Here is a 27947-nt window from a genome sequence, read left to right on the forward strand (position 1 = left end):
TCTTTAAAAAATAGGGGCGCAGCATAGGCATGATCTGGGCGAGGCATGGGCATTACTGGATTTATGAATGAAACCAGCGCATAAGTATTTAGACGCACAAGTGTGCACTGGGGTTCCCTACAGTGTAACTTACTTCTGCTATGTGTTGCACTGTGCTGCTCATGGGCCCCAATGAGAGAGGCTTGCGCTGGTGCAGGCCTCTCCCATTTCCGTGGCTGAGGAGCCGCCACTGTCGCCGCCAGACTTTACTTCCTGCGTGGCCTGGACTGCTGTGCCGCTGCCACCGCCGTGTTTCCCAGCTGGCCCGCCCCACTGTGGGCTGCTGCATCTTAAGAGCCTGGAGCCGCCCTCAAGTCTCTCCATCTTTATGGCAGTGCCGTTGCTGCCACTTTCCGACTGGATCCCGGCCCTGCTCTTCCTGTGGCAAGGGAAACTGCCACTGACCCTGCCTCCCCATGCAGCGGGGAGCTGCTACTGATCCTCCACCTATCCTCGGGTTCTTGCATAGGTGCGCGTGCGTGCCTCTCTTTAACACTTTAAGCGCCAGCAACGGGAAAAGCCCAGTGGCCCCGTCAGATGATGTCATCAGCCAGTTCTTTCACCAGTCCTATAAAAGGGCTCAGCTTCCATTCCTCGGAGCCTTCGAATGGATCCTCACGGTTGTCTGTGCTTCCTTCACCATACAAGGTTCTTCGTGGTCTTCACTTGCCTTGATAGTCTTCATGTTAGATGTACCTGGTATCCTTTGAATGTTCCTGGTCTTGTTCTTTATTGGAGCTCCTTCGTCCTCTCTCCAGTGTCCCTGATGTTCCATGATCCTGACGTTCCTTGTTCATGATGTTCCGAGTTCCTGATGTTCCAGTCTTGGTCCTGATGGTCCTGTCTCCAGTTCTTCGTCTTGCTTCCAGGGCTCCTTCTTGTCCACCTTTCCTGGCATGCCACTGTCGTGGTCCATGACCAGGCCAAGACAAGCCCATGACAAGGCCTGTCTTCACGTCTGCAGAGTAAGTCTCCAGGAGGCCCTTGCTTTTAATGCCGAGGTCTGTTTCTGAATCCTGAGTCTTGAATCCTTGAATCCTGTTCTTGGTCTTCGGATTTCCTTGTTTCTGCTTCCGTCCATGCCCTAGACTCAAGCCAGAGCCTTCTCTGCTTCAGCATGGTCCGTGACCAGCCACGGGTGGCTGTGTAGGGCACACCTCAGTGCAGGCCTCTCCTGAATCTTCGTCATGTTTCCAGCTTCAAGTTTTCATCTTCTCATCTGGAGTCTGATTCGCTTCTGGCGTGGTCCGCAACCAGCCATGGGCGGCCGTGTAGGGTGCGCTCCAGTGCAGTACTCAACCCATACTAGTGCCTGAAATCCTGAATCCTCGTCTGAGTCTTCCAAGTTCCTTGAATCTTTGTCTGAGCCTTCCACGTTCCTCGAGTCCTCGTCTGAGTTTTCCAGGTTCCTGAGTTCCATGTCTTTTCATGTTCCTGCCCTCAGACTCCGTTTGGCCTCATGCATTCGTTGTTCCCAAGTGGTGGGTCCGAAAGGGCTACCAAGTTGCTGGAGGGCTACACTTGCGACCAGCATTGCATTGCTGGTTCTCACCTGTGTGTGTAGGTCCAGTGGAGGTCTGAATCTGCCTTGTTCCAGTGCCTACGATGATCCACGTCTTGATCCTGGTCCAGTCTTGTTCCAGCTCCAGCCTGTGCTTGGACACTCTCACCTCCCATGGTGAGTGCCTTGGGGCTCCTCCCTGACCCATGCCGTGGACCAAGAGCTCACATCCCTCTAGAGCAAGCGACCGCACCCCATGCTCGCAACACTATGGATGGAATGTAGGTCATGAAACAGAAAAAACTAGGCTAATCAGCAGGTTTTAAGGGTTGGAGCTAACAGGGTAAAAGGGACACCATTTAACTAGGGGAGTTAGGACATCCTATCCTTTACCTGGGCAAACTGGGAACGAACTTGTGAAACTGGTAATTGTGTCGGTGCAGTATCAACTAAAATGCCCCCATTTAGTGGATAGAGGCGGCATTTGCGTGCACATGTGCACGTCCATATAAAATTGTACACATAAGTACACGCATACAGCCTATTTTATACCATGAAAGCATATACCCATATGTTATAAAATGGCTATGTTCTTTGGCAAGAGCCAGGAAAATGTGCGTACATGTTCGCCCGCGTGCCAGTATGAAAGTTATTCTCTTAGGGAATAAGCAATACTTATCACTGCATGACAGCAGCATGGGATCTATTTACTGTTTGGGATCTTGCCAGGTACTTGTGACCTGGATTGGCCACTGTTGGAAACAGGATGCTATGCTTGATGGACCCTTGGTCTGTCCCAATATCTAAATTTTTATATTCTTATGTAAATGGTTATGGAATCCATATGTGAGGGGGCAATACTAGACTTGATGCTTACCAATGGGTACAGAAGCTTTGATGTTGTAGTGGACGATCATCTGGGATCCAGTGATCACTGGATGGTGTGATTCAATATTAGAGCACAGAAGATGAAGATTTATTGAAAGATGAGGGTCTTAGATTTCGGGAAAACCAGCTTTGCTAAAATGGGGGTGTTACATTGGCAGCTCACAGGACTGCCCTGCAAGCCTCTGCCCTCACCTTCACCACTGACCGACCCTGCTGGAGGCCTCCTATTGTGGCAGAATGATGCCGCTGGGCTGTTGCCTTCCCTTAGGTGCATGTGCGTGCATATGTGCATAATATAGGCCACAGACTGGCGCCTCCCAATGACATCAGCCTGACCGGGCTATTTAAGCAAGGGTCTTGCAGCATTACCTTGCCTCAGCATCAGGTCTTCTGCTTTGCAATAAGTGCTGTTTGTGTGTTCCAGGTTCATGTTCTCCTGAGTTCCTGTGTCCAGGCTTGTCTTCCAGCCTTGCCTCATCCAGCCTTGTCTCATCATCCTTGTCGTCTAACCTTGCCTTGTCCAGCCTCTCTCATCCAGCCCACCTTGTCCAGCCTTGCCTTGTCCTATCCGTCTTGTGCAATGTCTTCAGAGTGTCTTTATCCATGTTTGGCCTGACTCTCTGGATCTTGACCCTTGCCTGGACCTGATCACTCTTGCTAGCTGCCTGCACCAACCTTGGCCTGTCTCTGACTTCATTAGTTTGCTGCCTGCCCTAACACCAATGTGTCTTTGGACTCCATTTCCCTTCACCGCCCTAGGGACCTGCCTAAGTCCAACCAGCCACCAGAATCCAAGGGTTTAACCTTGGGCAGAGATGGCTGGTATAGGTGAAGATCCAGTCTGAACCTCTACAGGGCATGTGCACTAGCTGCTGACATAGGCCTCATGGGTTCGCTCTCAAGGCTGCATCAGCTACACCACAGCACAAAGGACTCACACATAGGGGGAATACCTCAAGGAGTTGTTAGCTGACCGGGAAAATCTAAGGGAAGCAGAAGAGCAGTGGGCAAACTAAAAGAAGGTATTATAAGGTCAACTAATCTTTTTTGTTAGGAAAGTAATTAAAGGAAAGAGTAAAATTAGGCCGCTATGGTTTTCTAATGAAGTAGCTGAAAAGGTAAGGAAGAAAAGGTTAGTGTTCATTAATTATAAGAGATTGCAGAAAGAAGAAGTCAGGTGACAAAGCTAGAAAAGTTGGGAAAGTAGACAATAATTTAAAAATTAAAATGGAAGAAAAATAGCAAATATGGTAGAGTAGGGGGTCAAGACTGTTTTTTAATATATATGTTAGTAATAGAAGGAAGTGCAAAAGTGGCATCTTGAGATTCAGAGGTGAAGGGAAGGAATATGTAGATGCTGATGAGGAAAAAGGTGAATTTATTTAACATATATTTGTGTTTGGTGTTCACTGTGAAAGGGCCAGGAATGAGGCAACATAAAACAAACACAGATAAGATTGGAAGCAAGGTAAACCTCAATCTATTTTAAGAAAAGTGTGTTCATGAGGAGCTAACTAAATTTAAAGTAGATAAGGTGATGGGGCTGGATAGGATACATCTGAGGGGGCTAAGGGAACTTAGTGAAGTCCTGGCAGCTCCACTGGCTGACATTTTCAATGCTTCTTTAGAGTCTAGAGTAGTTCTGGAGAACTGGAAAAGGGTGGATGTGGTTCCTGTTCATAAAAGTGGAATGAAGGAGGAAGCTGGGCACTACAGGCTGATTAGTCTGACCTTTGTGGTGAGAAAAATCAATGGAATCGCTGCTAAAACAGAGAATAGGGCAATTTCTGGAATCCAATGGACTTGCAAGATCCAAGGCAGCCTGGTTTTACCAGAAGTATATCTTGTCAGATGAATCTGATCAATTTTTTGAATGGGTGATCAGAGATTTGGATCAAGGGAGACTGCTAGATTTAGTGTACTTGAACTTCAGTAAGGCCTTTGACGTGATTCCACATCAGTGACATAACAAAATTGAGCATCCTTGGTATGGGGGACCTAGAATGACTGACTGGAGTAGAAACTGGCTGAGTGGGAGTTGACAAAAGGTAGTGATCTATGGCGTTCACTTTGAGGAGAGAGGCATTATTAGAGGGGTTCCTCAGGGATTGGTCCTTGGACCAGGTCTTTCAAACATTTTCGTGAGCAACATAGCAGAAAAATTGTTGGGAAAGGTTTGTCTTTTTGCCAAAGATACCAAAATCTGCAACAGGGTAAACAGCAGGAAAGTGTGGTAAGCATGAGGAGGGATCTAGCAAAGCTCAAGGAATGATCTAGGGTCTGGCAGCTAATATTTAATGCTAAAAAATCCAACGTAATATATTTAGGTTGCAAAAACCCAAGGGAGAGGTACAGTATTGGGGGTGAAATTCTTTTAAGCATGAAAGAAGAGCAGGTCCTGGGGGTGATCGTATCTGATGAGCCACTCTGTCATATACTCATACACACATGCTCTCATACATGCACACACACATGCACTCTCTCTCAAGCACACATTCCCTCTCTCTCACACAGATGCTCTCACACACACTCACTCTCATACACTCTCTTTCTTGCACAGGCTCCCTCTCTCTCACATGCTCACATACACTCCGTCTGTCTCACACTCACATGCTCCCTCTCAAATATGCATATACACTCCATCTCTCACACATGCTCCCTTTCTCTCCCTCCATATCTCTCTCTCTCTCTCTCACACTCATACACACACTTACTCTCCCACACTATGACTCAGGTTCTCACTCCAGCCTCCCTCTTTCTTCTGGGACAGTTCTTTAGCTGCTATTGGATGGATCCATGTCGGCTCTGTCAGACCTCTTTCTCAGCTGTTGTGGGATGGGATCTATGGAGGTCCTGCCAGACCTCCTTCTTGGCCTCCATGGTTTGGGAGCTAAGGTGACCCTGCTGGTCTTCTTCATTGGCTGCTGTGAATTGGGTTTCCTTTTTATCAGCCACTATGGGATGGGCTTCTCAGCAACCCCGCTGATCGTCTTCCTATTCAGTGCTGGGCAAATGCTGCCATGCCATTAAAAATCACTGGTTTAGGCGATAAGTAACTTAATCTTTCTCTGTGTTTTCATAGCTGCCTCACAATAGCTGTGCCAACTTATATACCCTGATTTAATCAGTGATTATTTTCTCTTATGTTACATATTCTGACTGCTGGTAAAATACCAAAAAATAAATGTTTTGTTTGTTTATAAGATGCCCTCAGAGTGAGTCCTATTTTTTCTGGTAATTGTGAATGTTGGAGCAAGGAAGATTTAGGTTAGAGGGGATTCTCATTAAGCAAAAGCCCTATCCCACTAAGGACACATGCACACACTCCTAGCCTCTGGACCTGCGTCCACTATACCACCTGTTTGACTGATATTCAGTGTCATTGCACTCACTGTGCAAACCATGCTCTTGAACAGGGCAGCGAGCTGTGGAGGGTGACAACATTGCACAGCTGAGGCCCAGAGAAGTCCCTGTCTTCTTTTCCCTTCCCCATCTGGCTGGAACAGTGAGCAGCACTTTTACATTGCTTAAATTTCTTACGCATGGGGCCAATCTCGCAATTTGAGCCACAAGACTTATACGTGCACAAGAAGTTGACATTATGGGTGGGACAGGAAGGGACAATCCTTAATTAAGGGTGGGGCAGTGAAGAGGCAACCTGTCTCGGGCTCTAGGGCCTGGAGAAAATGAGCTATGGGGCAGGAAGGAGGCAGAAGTTTGCCTTTAGACTCTATGACATGAAGGAGGAGAATGTTTTCCTTAGCCCTGAGGAAGTCTGCCTCGGCTCCAGGGCCCAGAGGAAGAGATGATCTAAGTTAGCCCCCAGTGGCTGAAGGAGGCAGCTGTAGAAAGGTGAGAGAGTCAGAGGGAAGGGGGAGCCTGCTAGGCATACCTGGGAACTTTCAATTTATAGTCACTTTGAGATTTTCATCAATTAACGGGTGGGGCAGGGGGAGGGGGGATGAGGAGGCAAGTCGGGCAATATGGCACAAGCCCTTTCTCATCTTTCAACAACATACACTCTAACACACTTGTGTATTCACTCTCATCTTGTCTCTCACACACATAAATGTTTATTTTCATACACATGCACATTCACATTTCTCTCATTCTCCCACAGATACACACATACCACTCAGAAACAATCCCTCCACCTTACACACATACTCCCTCAGATACACTTCCTCTCCCTCCAACATTTCCATGCACATACACACACACAGACACACACACACACACATGACCCCCTTGTAATACTCACATATTCACTCACTATCTTTCCCCACCTCAAACTCACCAGCAGCAGCAACCTCCTTCCTAAAGTCCCTGTGGCTGATGGAAATCCTCCATCTTATTGCTGGCATTAGTAGCATGAGATCTATTTAATATCTGAGTACTTGTGACTTGAACTGGCCATTGTTGGAAACAGGATGCTGGACTTGATGGAACCTTGGTCTGATCCAGTATAGCATATCTTATTTCTTTCTTTCTTTCTTTCTTTCTTTCTTTCTTTAAACGCTTTTATATACTGACAACCGTTTGCACATCGTGTCGGTTTACATATAACTTAAACCAGGGTATATATAGGCATAGCCTTTACATAGAACAAAGAACAAGTAAATACAGTAGTAAAACAAAAAAACTAAATAAATTGGAGGAGGGAATCAACAGGGAGCAACATAGGTTGGGATGGGGTGGGAACAACAATGAGGGGGTGGGGTTATATACAAGGATTCATAAATACGTACAATGTTGTTTCAGGCGATTGTTCGAGGGAGAGAAGACGGGAAAAACAAGGGGGGGGCTGGAAAAATGTGATGGCTATATGTGGGTCACAGAGGGAGAGGGGTTATCTATCGAGGGTGAAGGGGGTAGGCTTGAAGGAAGAGCCATGTTTTGAGTTTCTTTTTGAAAGTGGGTGTGGAGGTTTCAGTACGTAGGTTACTGGGCATAGAGTTCCAGAGTGATGGGCCGGCAAGAGAAAGGGCTCTGTTAGTGGTAGATATAAGTCTAGTTGATTTTATAGAAGGAGCACATAAAGTTCCAAGAAGGGCGGTACGGGTTGGTCTTGAGGAGGAACGAGGAAGGAAAGGGGGGGTTAACCAGTTGTAATGTTCGTTGATGATGCTTTTGTGAATGAGGGTGAGAGTTTTATATATTATGCGAGATTGTATGGGAAGCCAGTGGAGATCAATGAGGGTGGGGGTGATGTGGTCTTTCTTGCTGACATTTGAGAGGATGCGTGCGGTGGTGTTTTGGAGAAGTTGCAATGGTTTGATATGAGTGGCAGGGAGACCAAGGAGGAGAGCGTTGCAGTAATCTATTTTCGAAAATATGATAGCCTGGAGTACAGTACGGAAGTCAGAGAAGAAAAGTAGGGGTTTGAGTTTTTTAAGGGTTTGCAGTTTGGAGAAACAGCTGCTGAGGATAGATTTGATGTAGGGTTTGAAAGTGAGTTGGTTATCAAGAATGACACCCACGTTTCGTGTTTTGGAAGGGAAGGGGTTAGAGGAGAGGGTAGAGGGAATAGGTATTGACGAGTGTTTGGAGGAGATGAGAAGGAGCTCAGTTTTATGGGGGTTGAGGGATAAGTGCATGTCAGTGAGAAGCTGGTTGATAGAGGCAAGAATGGTGTCCCAGTTTTGGAGGGCGGTGAGAATAGAGTTAGAGAAGGGGATGAGGATTTGCACATCATCTGCATAGATGAAGTGCGTGACCCCAATTTTAGAGAGAAGGTTGGTGAGGGGAAGCATGTATATGTTAAATAGGGTTGAGGAAAGTGAAGAGCCTTGGGGAACACCACAGTCGAGATTTATAGGAGAGGATTCGATGTTGTCTTTGAGGACTGTATAACTACGGTTTTGGAGGTATGATTTGATCCATGATAGTGCAGAGCCGGAGATTCCAATGCTGATGAGAGTGTTGAGGAGGATGTTATGATCTACGGTATCAAAGGCGGCGGAAATATCGAGCATGGCAATGAGGTATGAGTTGCCAGCGTCCATTCCTTTGATAAGGGTGTCTGTAAGTGAGAGGAGAAGGGTTTCCGTACTGAGGTGCTTGCAGAAACCATATTGTGTTGGGGAGAGAATGTTGAATTGTTCAAGGTAGTCAGAAAGGTGGGAGTTTACTAGTTTCTCCAGTACTTTGGAAAGGAAGGAGAGATTGGAGATGGGACGGAGGTTGGAGAGGTTGGTGGGGTCAAGAGAGGTTTTTTTTTAATATAGGTTTGACAACAGCTTGTTTAAGAGAGTTGGGGACAAGGCCTTGTTCAAGGGAGCAGTTTACAATTTTGGAGAGAGAAGAAGCTATAGTTTTAGGGATGGAGAGTAGGAGTTTGGTGGGAATAGTTTCAGAGGGATGGGAGGATGTTCTTATGTTCTTATGTTCAGATACCATAGCTGATTTGAATGAGAAGTTAAATATTACTAAGTCTGCAATTTCATTTTTTAGTTCTTTCAGAACTCTGAGATATATAAACCATCAGGACCCTGTGATTTTTTTACTCTTTAGTATATTGATCATCCCTTCAGGAAAGACATATTTCACTATTGTTCTGCCACTGCTAGCAAATCTCCTTTCTGTAGATAGAGCCCTCCCCCTTGACATGTATACATTTTGAGTTGGTAGTGCAGCTAAGAGTAGAGTGTGCCAACATATTCAACCAAATATTATTCACAAATGTTGCCCATCCGCAACTGAACCTAGTGATGCTCCCTGCAGATGTCACTTTGCTCCCAAGAGTAGATTAGAAAGTGACCTCTACCTCCACCATCTCTCTTCATCCATGCAATAACATTGAATGCATATAATAGGGATGAATACATAAAATATAATTTATTTATTTAGAAGCTTTTTTTATACCGATATTTGTGGGTACATTGTATCGGTTTACATATAACTGAAGGAAAGTACAAAAAACAGGGGTGGGGAAGGGGAGCAGTGAGGAAATAAAGAACCAGCGATAAAGGGAGAAAAGGACAGAAAATAGAGCGCTGTTAATATATATTTATGCATTGAAATAGTTTAGGCTGTGGTGACATAATTATGCATACATGTATCATTCAGAATCTATTTTCCCTTTTATGCACACAAGCAGCTTTTGTATATGCAAAAAATTATTTCTTATGCAAGTGAGTACACTAGAGGATTTCGTGCATTTTGAGTGTTCCTTCTCCTAAAATACACACGTTTTATGCTGCTATGTTTTGCATCTTATTTGTTTATTTCATCGCTGATTAACATTTTTTTTAGAGGATGAGTAAAGAAGATGTGCACTGAAGTTCAATGCACGTTTTTTTTACTCACTATTTATTACATCAGGTCCTAGTGATCCATGGGCTTTGTTCACACCCTGAAGCCATAAACATTACCTCCATATCGCTTTGCTCTGACTGGCCTTAGTGTCATGTGCCAAGGCTACGAGACAAATATAGATCTCCTTCACTTACCAACAAATTTTTCCTACTCTGTATAGTATGGAAAGTTCCTGCCTTTATCGGTTTTAGCTTTGTTCCTCAAATCTATCAGTTCAATAATGGCCATTTTTAAAACATGCAGAAAATAAAATACATGTTACTATTTCATGAACAAATATAAAAACAAACCTCAAGATATCCTATAATGCAGTAATTCTGAGGTCCATTCAATCCACAAGTTGAAGAGGCTGTTAGCTGACCACTGCGACCCAGTAAGAGATCTCCAATTGTTGGATGACAGGAGCCATTAGAACAGTCATCCTGTGCATACAGGAGACTTATCAGCACTTAAACAGAAAGAAACAAATACAGAAGCCATATTGCACTTGGTGAAATGCATTTTAGGAAGAAAGATGCTGAAGTTTACAATAACTAAAATGATTTCTTTTGTTCTATTGCTATTATTGTGGTGAATTTATTTATTTATTTATTTAACACTTTTCTATACCGACCTTCATGAAAAAAATTCACATCAAATTGGTTTACATATAACAGGGGGATAACATTGATCAACCATTTAACAAGAAGTGAAAGCTACATATAACAAGGAGGTAGAACTTGGTGTGGCTAGGGTAGCCTGAGGTAAAGGACAGAATATCTGAATAAATTAAACAAAGGCATAAAATATAACGTTTAAGCTAGGCGAGGCACCTAGTCAGGAATGTGGAGTCTTGTCTGGTCGGGTATTGAAGGTTTTGCGAGTTAAGGGAAGGCTTGGAGGAAAAGCCAGGTCTTAAGTTTTTTCCGAAAGGCTAGAGGGCAGGGTTCTAGCCTGAGGTCAGTGGGCATGTTATTCCAAATGGCCGGGCCCGCTGTAGAGAATGCTCGTTCTTTGGTGGTGGATAGACGTGTGGATTTCGTAGGGGGAACTTGCAGGGTGCCTTTATACGCTTCTCTGATGGGTCCTGAGGAGGAGTATGATTTGAGTGGGATCTGGAGGTCTAGTTGTTGCTGATTGTGAATAGTTTTGTGGATTACGGAGAGGGCCTTGTGTAAAATTCTGTATTTTATTGGCAGCCAATGAAGGTCCCGGAGAATGGGGGTGATGTGTGTTCCCCGGTTGGTGTTAGTTAGGATTCTAGCCGCTGCATTTTGGAGCATCTGTAATGGTTTGATGGAAGAGATGGGTAGCCCAAGGAGGAGAGCGTTGCAGTAATCAGTTTTGGAGAAGAGCGTGGCTTGAAGGACAATTCTAAAATCCTGGAAGTGGAGGAGTGGTTTGAGCCTTTTCATAACTTGTAGTTTGTAAAAACAATCCTTGGTAGTATTGTTGATGGATTTCTTAAGATTCAGATGGTTATCGAGGATTATTCCTAGGTCCCTTACTTGCGTGATCTGGGTGTTGGGAGATGTCGGATGGGCTAGGACCGTGTGGTCGGGGGAGATGAGAAGGAGTTCTGTCTTGGCCGCATTGAGGACCAGGTTCAAGCTGGTGAGGAGGTGGTTAATAGATTGGAGGCAATTTTCCCAGTGGTTGAGTGTTTTAGGAAGGGATTCTGTAATGGGGATCAGAATTTTTACATCGTCTGCATAGAGGTAGTGTATTAATTTTAGGTTTGTGAGCAGTTGACAGAGGGGTAGGAGGTATATATTGAAGAGGGTTGGTGACAGGGAGGAGCCTTGGGGTACACCTAAAGTTGATTTGATGTCTGGAGATTCTTTATTATTAATTTTTACTTTGAAGCTTCTGTTGCTGAGGAAGGAGTTGAACCATCTGAAGGCAGATCCTGATAAACCGATGTCGGAAAGGCGATTTAGTAAGATGGTGTGATTCACGGTGTCGAAGGCGGCAGAGATGTCTAGAAGGACTAGGAGGAAAGAGTGTCCTTTGTCAAGGCCCATGAGGATGTGGTCTGAGAGGGAGATAAGGAGGGTTTCTGTGCTGAACGATTTACGAAAGCCATATTGGGAAGGATAGAGGATTTGATGCTCTTCCAAGTAATCTGTGAGTTGAGTGAGGTGAGTTGAATGCCTAGATTAGCCTACTAGCAGAAATGTAACAACCAAAATGGAGATAGAATTCAAACATATGCTAGACAGATCAAATGAAAGGACAGTGGTGAATGCAAAGTTGGGGAAAGACTGGAGACAGAGTTAGAGTTTGCAGTGACACAAGCAACTGGGCAGAGTAGGTAGGTGAAGTGACAATTACTATGCTGCTACAGGCAAAAGCACTGCACAAATAAGTGCCTGTGCATCGTTTAAAATGATTATATGTAATGGCTTGACTGGATTTGATTTTTGCCATAACTGCTCATCCTAACCATTCTTCTTACCCTGGTAACAGTCAAATTTCTACCTGTCATGGGCTGGCAGGCTGGAGTCAGGGAGCACCCCCACAGAAGGTACAGGGCTACAGGACAGGACTGGCGCTGATCTTCTGCCTATCCAGCTCCCTCCCCTGCAGGTTGTACCCTTAGATTCTGGGACTGGTAGGAGTTGTCTTCTGTGGAACATCAGGGTGCGGACTGGAAGCTGAGTACAGGCTAGGAGCTGAGGTCATGTGCAGGCTGGACGAGGCAAGGCAGGTTGGAAATTGAGGGCAAGCCCAGGCTGAGAGCTGGATATAGATATTGGCTGAGGGGTTGGATATAGGTACTGGCTGGGGCTGGATACAGAACACAAACTGGGGCTGGATCTGAGGCAAAGGACAAGGACAAGGCTTGGAGAATAGACAAGTGACTGCATTGGACAAGGACCAGACAAGGACAGGACTGGACAGAGAAAAAGAAAGCTCAATAGTGCACGAGACTGGGCAACGTAATCCTAGAAGACCTGGAGGCCATAAGGTAATACAGAAAAATCTAAAGGGTGGATTTTAAAATGTGCGAGCGGATCCCGGCATGTGCACATGGATGTTATAAAATATATCTTCACGACATGCAGTCAGATTTTAACTTCCACGTGCGCATGTGCGGGAGGCCCATGACTCACGCACGCAGGGAGAGGAATTTTCGAAAGTACATGTGGCGACATGATCAGGCCTTTGCCCAATTCCCTCCCAGTCTGCTCCAATTAAGCAGTGGACTGGGAGAGAACTTTCCTTTAACCCTACCTAACCTTCCTCCCTTTTCCCTTCTCCTCCCCGACCCCTAAACTAACCCCTTTTTTCTGTTTTTATACTTACTGCTCCTCCAGAGCAGAAATATCTTCCGTGCACTGGCTGGTTGCCGGTGCGCGTTTCCCCAGGACAGTGGCTAATGGCGCTGTCCCAGCCCACCCCCGGCCCTGCCCTGACCATGCCCCCGGCCCACCCCTTTTGGAAGGCCCGGCACTTCTGCGCATACCGGGGGTTATGTGCGTGACTGGGCCCTTTCTAAAATGCGCGCGGCCCCTGCAAGGCCCGGCCACGCGTGTAACCCCTGGAATTTATGCGCGTGGCCTTTTGAAAATCCGACCTTAAGAAAGCACAGAGAAAGAAAGGGAGACCTGAAAGACCATTGAGCAAGGCCAGAAGGCCTAGTAGGGCCCAGAGCAAGGCAAGAGACAAAGGCTTAGATTCATCAAAATGCTATAAATATAGCATAAATAGTGTCTGCGATAAAAAAGGAGGTGTGATTAGGTTAATTTTCCTGCTCCACATAGGTAATTTCCACAACACACACAGGCAGATACAGTAAAGCGCGGCCGCGGTTACCCTGCTTCTAACCCGCTTCTAACTCACAATTTGGCCGCGTAAGTCCAACCCGCGATTCACTATCCCTTTTAACTCATCCTTACTGCTTCTTTAAATCAACCGGTAACCCTTTCTGCTCACAGCATGTATATGAGATGTAAACGCTCCGATTAGTTATTCCCGCCCATACAGTAATGTGTGCCCCGATTATCTCCTTTTTAACCTGTAGTTTTGCTGCGCATTTAACCTGCTAACTTACCGCCTACCCTTACCCCTGCGTTAGTGTGGAGCGTCAGGTCAGAGAGGCGAAATTTCATGGGCAAACGACCCCCTCACCCCCCAGGACCCTTACCCTGGCGTTAGTGTGGTGTGACAGTAATAGGCAGGCTCCGGTCAAAATCCCCCCCTCCCGAAGCAAGGCGCAGGGCGAAAATCGGCTCGACATGTCATTAAAACAAAAGTAAATAAAGTGTAATAAAAGTAAACTTACTGCATGTGAATTTTCTTTGAACAGTCCTCTCTCCCCTCCTCCCGAGGCGTGCACTGCGGCTCACTTGCCTCCCGGGGGCAGCCGGCGGCGAAAGCGGCTTCCAGCAGCCCCCGCTGGTGAAGGTGGATGAATGGACGCCCGTACGCCTGGATGAATGCACGCCCGCCGGCGAAGGTGAGTGAATGAATGCACGCCCGTATGCGCCGGCGGGCGTGCATTCATCCAGGTGGAGGGAGCCGGCGGGCGTGCATTCATCCAGGCGGGAGCCGGCGGCGAAAGTGGCGGGGGCTGCTGGAAGCCGCTTTGGCTCCCCTGCCCCCACTGGCGAAGGTGAATGAATGTGCGCCTGTGTACGCCTGTGCGTGCAATTTGAGAGCTCAAGGCGTGACGTCATGACGTTTGACGTCACTGCGTGTGATGTTGGTGTTCGCTAATGCACAGCCTTGAGCGCCCAAATTGCACGCACAGGCGTACACAGGCGTGCATTCATTCACCTTCGCCAGTGGGGGCAGGGGAGACAAAGCGGCTTCCAGCAGCCCCCGCCGGTGAAGGTGAATGAATGCAATTTGGGCGCTCAAGGCAGTGGATTAGCGAACGCCGATGTCACACGCCGTGACGCCAAACTTCATGACGTCACTCCTTGAGCACCCAAATTGCATGCACAGGCGTACACAGGCGCACATTCAGTCACCTTCGCCGGCGGGGGCTGCTGGAAGCCTCTTTCACCGCCGGCTGCCCCCGGGAGGCAGGGGAGCTGCGGTGCGTGCCATGGGAGGAGGAGAGAGAGGACTGTTCAAAGAAATTTCACATGCAGTAGGTTTACTTTTATTACACTTTATTCACTTTTGTTTGCTTCGGGAGGCGCAGGGCGCCTTGCTTTGGGACTCGCCTGCGCCTTGCTTACTTCGGGACTCGCCTGCGCCTTGCTACGGGACTCGCTTGAGCCTTGCTTCGGGACTCGCAATCCCCAATGCCCGAGCGTAGGAGAACCATCCACTTCCTGGTACCTGTCATTTCAAACGTCATTTGAAATGACATTTGAAATGACAGGTACCAGCGCACCCAGGATACTGTATAGGCGCTGTATAGCGCTCTATACAGTAAAATGGATTGCGCGGGCCTAACGCTTCATGGACGCTTCTTGGACGCGGCTTGCATTTGCATGCTATTTAAATACAGTATCGAGCGGTAGGTGATCCAAACTGTGGGTGAGGCAAATGTGGGTGCGCCCGGCACTAACGCACCTCTTCCTACCGTTCTTTACTGTATCGGCCTGACACTGATTAATCTAGTGCAGGCATGTTACTGACTGGAGGGGGGGGGGGGGGAGAGAGAGAGAGAGAGAGAGAGAGAGAGAGAGAGAGAGAGAGAAAAGAGAAGGCACAGAGAAAGATGAGAGGTCAAGATATGCAGAATAGCAAGGAAAGACTGGCCAGAGCACAGGCTGGGTTAAGTAGGGCTGAGGCTTGGATGTAATAGAATAAGTGAGGAGATAACTAGCAAATTAGTGCTCAATCCTCGCTGAGGACTCCTGGTGTAGACAAGACTGCACAGCAGGCAAAACCATAACACCACCTTCTTGCTTTTCACACTAGAAACCAAGATTGTGTCCTTTCTATTCACAGAGGCTGCAGGATAGCTCATTGATGACATTATTTTGGTCACACTAATGTGGTTTCTCAGCTCCCAAGAGGAAGATACAAGATCAAGGAGATTCACACAAATCATAGACTAAGCAATATCTCGATGTAAAAGGCAAGCTGCTAGATGAGACAGCCACCCCCCCAAAAACATAATAAAACCAAAATTCATCCAAACATCATTAGATAATATATTCTTTAAAGGTCCCAGATAATGTAGAGTTAAAAATATCTTCTTTACAGACGATCTTTTTGCAAACCTTCCGAATCAAAACCAAAAGCAGACACTGTAGTTAGGTTATGTATTTTTCATAATTAGGACATTTAAGATGAGTTTTTTTTATTGTGCATTGTTTGTGCTAAGATTCCTTATTCAAATTTAGCAGTTCATAAGATTTACCAATTAATCTGTGCATAAGGTTTTCATTATAGTAATTTGAAATATGGCACAATTATACCAGATTTTTCCAAGAAGGTGCAGAATGTAATTATGCTATAATCCATTTCAGAAGCTATTTGGAATCATTTCAAACATAGACACGTTCTTTTTCCTGATTCTTTTCTGACATTCCTTCCAGGCATTTACCCTCATAGACAAGTTCTGTCCTGAAGAACTGAACAAGAATGAGAGCCTTGGAGGCCTCATCTGTGTTTGTAAATTCTACTTGGCTCAACTTGTCATAATGACAGGTACACTTTTACAAAGCAGCTGGGCATGAAAAGGTGGAAGCACTCAAAGTATTGCATTTTGGAATTAATTATAAGAGTACAAATGTTTGCATTCAAATTACTGAACCACTCGGTCAAATCATGTGCCTCTAACCACAATAAACTTCAGATGTGTTCCACAGTTTCCTTATAATAAAATTTTTGAGAAACACAGTAGGTTCACAGAATGAATTAATTGTATAGCATATCACATTTACAGTAGGACTCTTTATAGAGAAGCTTGGTAGCAAGATTACAACACCAGAAAGAAACCTTGCCATGAAGATGCATTACTTTCTATTTCCTCTACCCAGCCGTCCCCATGACTGTTTTTGAATGCCTTGTTTTACCAAGTACTGATACTTGTATTGAAATGCAGAAATCTTTGGAAGATGTGCAATACTGCCTTATTTGTGCAATACTGCCTTATTTGGAAGATGTGCAATGCTGCCTTATTGAAGTACAGAGACAACTTTGTGCCTTATGTTATACCCTTAGTACTGAAGGCATTGAGAGGCTCGACCCACTGATTCAGTGGCACTGCAATGAGTTGTCTTGTGGGAGACCTGGGTTCTATTCCTGAGCCAAATTTCTGCTCCTCAGGCTGGTGGGGGCTAAGAATGCTACAAAAGCAGTTTTTACAGCCTCAGGGAAAAGGAGGAGGAGTCATTCTCAGTCATCACTTAACCAAAGCCTTAACTAGTCGAACTCAAGGTACACATACACCAGGTTCTGGAGAGATCCACAGTATGTGGTCCTTGGCTGAGGACTGCTATTAGGGTAGATGGGAGGATGGTTGAACATAGGGAAGAGGGAATTGCATGTAGTAGTGGGAATGAATACTCACAGCAGTGCACCATGGCATCAGTAAAGGCCGGTTTCTGATGAAACTGGAATTTCAAAGAAGCAGGAGGGACCTGCAAGCCTAAAGAAACATGCTAACAGGAAAATCAAAGCATAGATTTGTGTTTCCCAACCCTCTCCTGGAGGCACACCTAACCAGTTGAGTTTTCAGGATGTTTGTCATGAATATGCATGAGATAGATTTGTATACAGTGGGTCTCTGATATATGCATATTCACTGGGGAAATCCTAAAAACCTGACTGGGTAGGAGTGCTTCCAGGAGAGGGTTGGGAAACACTAGTATAGATCACAACCCTTAGTATTCCCCATCAACATATTAATGACCCAGCTCAATGTTCTACCTGGATTCAGTGCAGTTTCCTTAGTTAAGTGATAGACATTGGAGGGATATGGTAAAATGAATTCAGTCCAGGGAAAGAAGGGTGGTTAGTGAACTCCTCCAGGATCTGTCCTGGGGCTAGTTCTGTAAAACATTTTCCAAAATATTAAGATCTGCACACTATCTTAAGAAATCAGTCACTATATTAGGCATTAAATTAGATGCTAAATTATCTATGTGGAAGCAAATATCATCATTATCTCGCCATACTTTTTCATATGCGATATATACGCCAACTGTGCTCTTTCTTGATAGGAAAGATTTGGAATTGATTGTTCATACAATGATTGTTAGCCAACCTGATTACTGCAACTCTCTTTTTCAGGGCTGTACAGTTATGGCTCTAAAATACATACAGCTCCTTTGGAGCACGGCCACCAAAATTTGGATTGGTGCTAAGAAATTTGATCATCAAATCTTCTGATCACAATGAATTGACTGCCAGTAATATCTAGAGTAAAGTTTAAAATTGTATCTATTGCTTTTAAAGCCTTACATTTGGATTGTCCATGTTTCCTTATTGATTTTTTAATACCTTACAAATCGACATGTTGTTACTGGTTCACTCTGTAAATGTGGTAAGACACAAAGCAAGTATCCCCCAGGCAACTCACAAGACCAGTGTCCTGTAGGCTCCCTTTCTGACAGGATCCGCTCACACTCTGAGTCAGCACAACCATAGGTACCAGAATAAGCAGAGCTGTCTCAGAGTTTGAGTGTGGGATGAAGTTATTTGTGTAGCAGATCCTATCAGGAAGGGAGCCTACAGGATAGTAGACTTGTGTTTTGAGTCCAAGAAGGGAGCCTGCAAGACACTGGCCTTTTATGTCCACAGCATGAACCTGTAACATATCCTCGTAACTGTTAAATATGTTGAAATCAAAACAGATTTATTAATTGTTCTACCATGGACTAAAATTAGATTAGAAACCACAAAACACAGCTCCTTACCTATGGAATACTTTGCCAGTAGAGTTACATCAGAAAACGTACGGTAATTACTTTCAGGCCAATACTGTAAAGAGCTGTCAGCTGAGCGCACTGTTTAACCCACTGTTGGATATGCTTTTTCGATGTCGCGTCAACTACCCCTTATACTGTAAGGGGTTTAGGACATCAAAAGTGCACATCCAACCCCTGCAGAAACTGATAGTGCTCATCACATGCAAATGCATGTTGATGAGGCTATTAGTCATTCGCCCGGGATGCCGAAAAAAAAACATGTGCGGCTGTTCTGCACATTTTACGCTCAGAAATTAGTACCTGCCCAAGGGCAGGCATTAATTTCTGAGTAGCCAGAAAAAGTGTACAGAAAAGCAGAAAATACTGCTTTTTTGTATATCCTCTGACTTAATATTGTAGCAATATTAATTCAGTCCAGCAATATTAAGTCAGAGGAACCAAAAGGTAAAAAATAAAAGATTAGTTAAACATTTACTTAAAGTTCCTTACTGGACCCTACATTATAGAACTTAGGTTCAGACAAGTTTAACTGCTCGTAGTTCCCCGAACTCCAATACCATGTATTCCTTGTTCTGATTCTCATGTTTACCTTTTTCGACATTCCCCATATTCCCCTCTCGTTTTGCTTGTTCAATTCTAATTCTATTCTTATACAATTTTTGTTAAATTATGTTCATATTGTTTGCTGTCTTGTACAATTTTGTACAATTTTGTTAAATTATGTTCATATTGTTTGATGTAATTTCCAACTGCTGTTTCGCTGTAAACCGAAGCAATATGTACTTGTACATGATCTTCGGTATAAAAAGTCTTTAAATAAATAGATAAATAAATTAAAAAAATAAAATAAAATAAGTGCTGGTGGGTCAGGTTAGGAAAACAGATGCTCATTTTACGAGCGTCCATTTTCCTAACCTGTGGCTGTCAGCAGGTTCAGAAAATGGACGCTTGTAAAATTGAGCATCGGTTATCTGAACGCACTGACAGCCACCTCTCCTGGGCTTCCGCTGCTAAGGAGGCACTAGGGAAGTGCTATTGTCCCTAGAACTGCCTTTTTAGTGTGACATCTCAGTTAATACAGGATCGTACGCCTAGGAGAGGTGGCTGGGCGCTCGTTGGGAAAGCGGGCACTCAACATTGAGTGCCCATTTTCCCGCACACTTTACAGAATCAGCCTGCTTAAATTTTGCAAGGGTCTGAAGACATGGCTACTTAAGTAAGCCTTTAGAGGGAGCTAGATGCCCGATTACCATTTACACAGATCACAAGAACTTGGAATCACAAGAACTTGGAATACGGGCCTGTTGAACCCCCAACAGGCCCGTTGATCATTGTTCTTCAACTACTTCAACATTGAACTATGCTATCGCCCTGTGGAAAAGAGTGGTGTGAAGTAAGCCATCTTGGAAAAGCGATCCACCACTATCCCATATAGTGGCGTAGCCATTAGAGAGGAGAAGGATAGTTTTAGATGTCTTTTAAATGTAATTTAGAGTGGGAGAACTATATACTAATTTTGGGGTAAATTTTCAAAACCTTACGCGCATAAATCCCAGGGATTTATGCACATGACTAGGCTTACGCATGCTGGGCCAATTTTCAAAGGCCTGGCCATGCATGTAAATCCCCGGGACACATGTAAGTCCTGAGGCCTCGGGAAAGGGGTGGGGAGGGGGTGGTTCGGGGGCAGGATGGGGCGTGGCTAGAGGCATCTGGCACAGCGGCCATTTGCCACTGTGCCAGGGGATCATGTGCTGGCAGGGTGCCGGCGCACGCAACTTGCTCCTGCCCCAAGGCAGGAGAAAATGGTAAGACAAGGAATTTTTTGGGGGGGGAGTTAGGATAGGGCTAGGGGGCGGGAATGTTAGGGGAAGGGGTAGGAAGGTTAATATAGGGGGTATGGAATGTTGCGACCGTCAGTCGCAGGTGGCTGCGACCTCTTGTGCTTACCTCTCTTCGCCTCACAACACCGAGTCTGGAACAGAGGTCGGCCTCTGCTTCTCCACGACGACCTCCTTGGCGTGTCCGGGATGGCGTGGGCACTCCCAGCAGGCATCTTGCATCCGGGGTTCTCTAGGCAAGCGCACACATGCGCGACTGACCCATCTTTAAGGACGTCATGGCGGGAACCTTGGGGGCGTCCCCACCACATGACGTCACTCGCATATCGCATATAACCCCAGCTGACTTCCTCGCTAATTGAGTTAGCAAGGTTTCCTCCTGCTAGTTCCTTTCCACTGGGACTTTGCCTCATTGTCCGACAGAGTGGTTCAGGTATCTGCTCCTCAGGGGCCTTCTCGGCACTCTAGGCTATCCGCTCCTCAGAGGGCCATTCTTTTGCCTTTGACTATTTCAATGAGTCATCGCATCATATTGGAAGACCTTGCCTTTCCAGCTCTGTTTCTCCTTGATGCTACCAGCTACCTACACTCTGGGTCAGTGTGAGTACAGCACCCAATCTCTACCTTTGTGGCACATTTCCCCGGGTCATCCCGCTTGTGGGCTTCCACTGGAACCGCTTGGTTTGTGCCTTGTTTCTTCATCTGCCGGTTCCTGTTCCTATGAACACCTCCAGACCTACTGTACAAGCTACGTCTAGATAAGGTATCATCTGTTCCACCCCGTGGACTAGCCTCCGGGTCATCCTCACTGCCCTGACTACCTACAAGATTCTTCATTGGGTGTATAATAAAAACTATACTCTCTGTTGTCTTTCACTGCTGAGACTTCGCCTGTTGTGGCGAGAGCCCACAGGGCTCCTCCCTGTGGGTGGAGCTACACTCGCCATGACCCAAGGGCCCACTATTGTTCAAGACATACAGTACGTAACAGATTGCTAACTCCATGGACCCGGCTCAGCGCTCACCTTTGCAAGCCATTCCTGGCCTGGCCCAGTGGATCTCCGAGCAGCAGAGAACTCTCAACTCATTGGCTACTGCCTTCAATCAACTAAGCTCCAACTTAAAGAATGTTGCTACTACCAATGAGACAACACTACCCCCGGTGGTTCCCGGGCGAACTACGATTCTTCTATCAGCCCCTATATGGGATTTCCTGTCCTTCAGGGGCTTCCTCAACCAATGCTGTATGCATTTTTCATTGCAACCAGCCTATTTCCCTACAGCAACAACCAAGACGACTTACATTTTATCCCTGTTGGATGGGAAAGCCCTGGCCTGGGCTTCACCCCTTTGGGAGCACAATGACCCTATCTTAAATGACTTGCCTGGGTTTTTGGCTCTCTTTAAGTCTGCATTTGATGACCCCGCTCGCCAATCTATTGCAGCACTCCTGAACTTATAACAGGGAACCAAACCTCTCCCGGATTACCTGATTGAATTCAAGACTCTGTCTGCCAAACTCTTATGGGACTCAGGGTGCCTAAAGGCCATATTTCTACGAGGACTTAATTCCCGCATAAAAGATGAACTAGTTGGTCAGGAATTGCCAGAGACCCTAAGCTCACTGATGGACCTTGCAGGGCGAATTGATCACCACATACGAGAAGGTTCGACTGAGTTAAAACCCCTAAAGAAGCAAACAACAGGTGGCCACCAGTCACGGAATTTCCCATCACATTTGGCCTAGACTGCACCGATCCCAGGAGAGGAGGATGAACCTATGCAGTTAGGCCGTAGTCATCTAACCTCGAAGGAGAGGTGCTTTCGAAAGAAGATGGGCCTATGTATGTATTATGGAAAGACTGGCCATGCAGTTCAGACTTGCCCTATCTGTCAGGGAAACACTCAGACCTAGGATCCTCTGGAGGACTCTTCTTAGGTCATAAGAACATAAGAACATAAGAAATTGCCATGCTGGGTCAGACCAAGGGTCCATCAAGCCCAGCATCCTGTTTCCAACAGAGGCCAAACCAGGCCACAAGAACCTGGCAATTACCCAAACACCTAGAAGATCCCATGCTACTGATGCAATTAATAGCAGTGACTATTCCCTAAGTAAACTTGATTAATAGCAGTTAATGGACTTCTCTTCCAAGAACTTATCCAAACCTTTTTTGAACCCAGCTACACTAACTGCACTAACCACATCCTCTGGCAACAAATTCCAGAGATTTATTGTGCGTTGAGTGAAAAAGAATTTTCTCCGATTAGTCTTAAATGTGCTACTTGCTAACTTCATGGAATGCCCCCTAGTCCTTCTATTATTCGAAAGTGTAAATAACCGAGTCACATCTACTCGTTCAAGACCTCTCATGATCTTAAAGACCTCTATGATATCCCCCCTCAGCCGTCTCTTCTCCAAGCTGAACAGCCCTAACCTCTTCAGCCTTTCCTCATAGGGGAGCTGTTCCATCCCCTTTATCATTTTGGTTGCCCTTCTCTGTACCTTCTCCATTGCAACTATATCTTTTTTGAGATACGGCGACCAGAATTGTACACAGTATTCAAGGTGTGGTCTCACCATGGAGCGATATAGAGGCATTATGACATTTTCCGTTTTATTAACCATTCCCTTCCTAATAATTCCTAACATTTTATTTGCTTTTTTGACTGCTGCAGCACACTGAGCTGACGATTTCAATGTATTATCTACTATGACGCCTAGATCTCTTTCTTGGGTGGTAGCTCCTAATATGGAACCTAACATCGTGTAACTACAGCTAGGGTTATTTTTCCCTATATGCAACACCTTGCACTTGTCCACATTAAATTTCATCTGCCATTTGGATGCCCAATCTTCCAGTTTTGCAAGGTCCTCCTGTAATGTATCACAGTCTGCTTGTGATTTAACTACTCTGAATAATTTTGTATCATCTGCAAATTTGATAACATCACTCATCGTATTCCTTTCCAGATCATTGATATATATATTGAAAAGCACCGGTCCAAGTACAGATCCCTGAGGCACTCCACTGTTTACCCTTTTCCACTGAGAAAATTGACCATTTAGTCCTACTCTCTGTTTCCTGTCTTTTAACCAGTTTGTAATCCACGAAAGGACATCGCCTCCTATCCCATGACTTTTTAGTTTTCGTAGAAGCCTCTCATGAGGGACTTTGTCAAACGCCTTCTGAAAATCCAAATACACTACATCTACCGGTTCACCTTTATCCACATGTTTATTAACCCCTTCAAAAAAATGAAGCAGGTTTGTTAGGCAAGACTTCCCTTGGGTAAATCCATGTTGACTGTGTCCCATTAAATCATGTCTTTCTATATGCTCTACAATTTTGATCTTGAGGATAGTTTCCACTATTTTTCCCGGCACTGAAGTTAGGCTCACTGGTCTATAGTTACCCGGATCACCCCTGGAGCCTTTTTTAAATATTGGGGTTACATTGGCCACCCTCCAGTCTTCAGGTACAATGGATGATTTTAATGATAGGTTACAAATTTTAACTAATAGGTCAGAAATTTCATTTTTGAGTTCCTTTAGTACCCTGGGATGCATACCATCCGGTCCAGGTGACTTGCTACTCTTTAGTTTGTCAATCTGGCCTACTACATCTTCCTTCTCCTCCATTAACTCTCCCTGTCTCCATCATCACTGGACCTCTTGAATTCGCTACTCAAACCCTGGTTGACTCGGGTACAGGTGGAAATTTTATTCTCAAGAGATTAGTAGAAAAACTCCGATTACCCACTGAAGCAGTCCATCCATGGCAAGCCTTTGACTGGAGAGGTCTCTCTCACTACTCAGCCTGTCTGTCTCTGCACCGGATCCTTACACACTGAGACCATCACGTTCCTGGTGTTAGAAAAGGCCATTCATCCTATAGTGCTTGGCATACCCTGGCTGCAGGACCACTCTCCTCAACTGGTCAACTATGGAGCTGTCTCAATGGGGCCCAGATTGCCATGACAGATGCTTAAAAAAAATAACGCCTCTACCATGCATGACTACTACGTCCACTACTCCTGGTTTACCTCCACAATATGTGTTGTTTCAAGACGTATTCTCGAAGCAAGCTGCAGATGTACTTCCTCCGCATAGACCCTTTGACTGTGCAATTAATATAAAGCCTGACTCTGAGCTACCAAGAGGCAGAGTATATCCACTCTCCTTGTCTGAAACTGAGGCCATGTCAGCTTACATCCAAGAAAACCTGCAGAAAGGGTTCATTAGAATCTCCAAATCCCCAGCAGGATCTGGATTCTTTTTCTTCGGTAAGAAGGATGGATCCCTTCACCCTTGCATTGACTATAGAGGCCTAAATGAAATCACCATCAAAGATCAGTATCCTCTACCGTTGATTTCTGAGCTATTTGTCTAAATTGGACTTAAAAGGTGCCTATAACCTCATCCGCATCCGCAAAGGCGATGAGTGGAAAACGGCCTTCAATACCCATGATGGCCACTTCGAATACTTGGTTATGCCCTTTGGCCTATGTAATGCTCCAGCCGTATTTCAAAATATGATGAACAACATCCTACGTGATTTACTGTATCAGAGTGTAGTCATTTATCTAGATGATATCCTCATTTTCTCCCATGATGTGCAAGCCCACCACAACAATGTCATTACTGTTTTATAGAGACTTCGGGACAACTGCTTATACGCAAAGCTTGAAAAGTGTGCCTTCCACCAGGAATCAGTTCCATTCCTCGGCTACATTGTATCCAGTAAGGGTTTTCAGATGGATCCTCAGAAAACAAAGAGCATTCAAGATTGGCCTCAACCCACTGGAATCAAAGCACTATGCCGCTTCTTGGGTTTTACAAACTATTATCGCGCCTTTATCAAGGACTATTCTACGTTAACTGTTTCCCTCACCGCTATGACAAGAAAAGGGGCTAATCCATCGCATTGATCTCCCGAGGCCATCTCAGCTTTTCAAGTACTCAAAAGAGCCTTCATTCAGAAGCCATGTTTATGACATCCGGACCCTCATAAACCATTCACTGTTGAAGTTGATGCTTCCGATGTTGGCATCGGGGCCGTACTAAGCCAGCATAGCGATAATCTTGTATTACATCCCTGCTCATTTTTTTCAAGACTGCTGAGAGAAATTATGGTATTGGAGACAAAGAAATGTTTGCCATCAAACTAGCATTTGAAGAGTGGCGCCTGTGGTTAGAAGGTGCTCAACACCAAATAACTATATATACGGACCACAAAAATTTGGAATATCTTTGCCATGCTCAGAGGCTAAACCATTGTCAAGCGAGATAGTCACTGTTCTTCAACAGATTCAACTTTTTGCTCAAATATTGCCCTGCTGAGAAGAATGTTCGGGCTGACGTGCTCTCATGGTCTTTCATCACTAATGATGTTCCGGATGAACCACTGCACATTATAGACCCTAAGAAGATAATGCTGGCTGCTACACACTCGGTCTCCTCCGGCAAAACGGTAGTTCCTTTATCACTAAGGAAGAAGTTGTTAAATTGAGCTCATGATTACAAGTTGGCAGGCCATCCGGGCCAAGCTCGTACCCTTGCCATCCTGCAACGATATTATTGGTGGCTGTCTATGAAAAAAGACGTGCAAACTTACGTGGACTCTTGCACCTGACAAAAACCGCCTGCTGGTTGTCCCTGGGGCCTACTTCAACTATTGCCCATTCCTGAAGAGCCTTGGACACATATCGCAACTGACTTTGTGGTTGATCTACCTCTTTCAAATGGAAACAACACCATATGGGTTACCATGGACAGGTTCTCAAAAATAGCGCACTTCTTTGCTCTACCTGACCTACCATCTGCTCCAGAGCTGGCCAAGCTATTTGTGCGGCATATCTTCAGACTACATGGAATGCTGAAACATATTGTATCAGATCGAGGGGTACAGTTCACTGCCAAGTTTTGGAGAGCACTATGCCGCAAGTTCGATATCTCCTTGGACTTAACCTCGGCATATCACCCCCAATCCCTGGGCAAACAGAAAGAATGAACAGAACCCTTAAACAATTCCTAAGAGCCTACTTCAACTCCAGGCAGAATGATTGGGCTGAACTACCACCTTGGGCCGAGTTTACATTGAATTCACATCCCGTTTCTGCAACCAGATCCACGCTGTTTCAAATCGTGTACGGTCACCAGCCTCTTTCACCACTTCTGTTACCATTGACTGGGTCATCACTGGCTGCGCAAGCCACAGCAGAAGAAATACATCAACTTTGGACCCAGACCAAGATGCGCCTATACAATGCTGTTCAACGGGCGAAAAAATTCTATGACGCTCACCATTGAGCGGCCCCTCAATTCAGGCCAGGAGACAAAGTGTGGCTTAGCACTAAATATATCAGACTCAAGCTACCCTCGGCACGATTCACACCGAGATACATTGGGCCCTTCCCCGTTCTGCGACGTTTGGGACCATTGACATACAGCTTGAAGTTACCATCTTCAATGAAGATCCATAAAGCCTTCCATGTTTCCATCCTGAAACCACTGATCCTCTCTGAATTTTCCCAAAAGACTCCTGATCCACAACCTCTGGATGCAGAAGATGACATTGCATACAAGGTAGATGATATTCTTGATGTCCGCAAACGAGGGAACATTGGGAGTATCTTATCTCCTGGGGGGGTTACGGACTGGAGGAGAACAGTTGGGAACCCGCTGTTAACATCCTGGACAAAAAGATCCTTTATCGCTTCCAGCTTGCTCACCCAAGGAAGTAGAAACCCCCAGGGAGGGGCCCTAAGAAAGGGGTTACTGTTGTGCCCATTGGTCGCAGGTGGTTGCGACCTCTTGTGCCTACCTCTCTTCTCCTCACAACACCGAGTCTGGGACAGAGGGCGGCCTCTGCTTCTCCACGACGATCTCCTTGGCGTGCCTGGGACGGAGTGGGTGCTCCCGGTAGCCATCTTGCATCCGGGGTTCTCTAGGCACGCACGTATGCGCGTGCCTGACCCATCTTTAAGGACGTCATGGCGGGAACCTCGGGGGCATCCCCACCGCATGACGTCACTCGCATATCGCATATAACCGATAATGACTTATGTTGAATATATGTCATAATCTAGGAAAGATGGCTATTTTCAAACCCCAGCTGACTTCCTCGCTAATCGAGTTAGCAAGGTTTCCTCCTGCTAGTTCCCTTCCACTGGGACTTCCCCTCACTGTCCGACAGAGTGGCTATCCACTCCTCAGAGGGCCATTCTTTTGCCTTTGTCTATTTCAGTGAGTCATCGCATCGTATTGGAAGACCTTGCCTTTCCAGCTCTGGTTCTCTTTGATGCTACCAGCTACCTACGCTCTGGGTCAGTGTGAGTACAGCACCCAATCTCTACCTTTGTGGCACATTTCCCTGGGTCATCCTGCTTGCGGGCTTCCACCGGAACCGCTTGGCTTGTGCCTTGTTTCTTCATCTGCTGGTTCCTGTTCCTGTGAACACCTCCGGACCTACTGCACAAGCTACGCCTAGATAAGGTATCGTCTGTTCCACCCCATGGACCAGCCTTCGGGACATG

At 45.7% G+C, this 27947-nt stretch overlaps 1 protein-coding gene across 1 annotated transcript in view; it reads right to left on the bottom strand.

Annotated features, from left to right (window-relative positions):
• Positions 1-27947, bottom strand: part of LAMB4 (laminin subunit beta 4) — a 261501-nt gene that overhangs the window by 211747 nt on the left and 21807 nt on the right. Inside the window, exon 3 of the mRNA XM_029617285.1 lies at positions 10036-10193. Within this exon, the coding sequence (XP_029473145.1) occupies positions 10036-10193 (158 nt within the window). The remainder of the gene's footprint in view (positions 1-10035; positions 10194-27947) is intronic.

The sequence above is a fragment of the Rhinatrema bivittatum genome, chromosome 9, assembly GCF_901001135.1.
Source record: "Rhinatrema bivittatum chromosome 9, aRhiBiv1.1, whole genome shotgun sequence".
Classification (NCBI taxonomy): Eukaryota; Metazoa; Chordata; class Amphibia; order Gymnophiona; family Rhinatrematidae; genus Rhinatrema; species Rhinatrema bivittatum.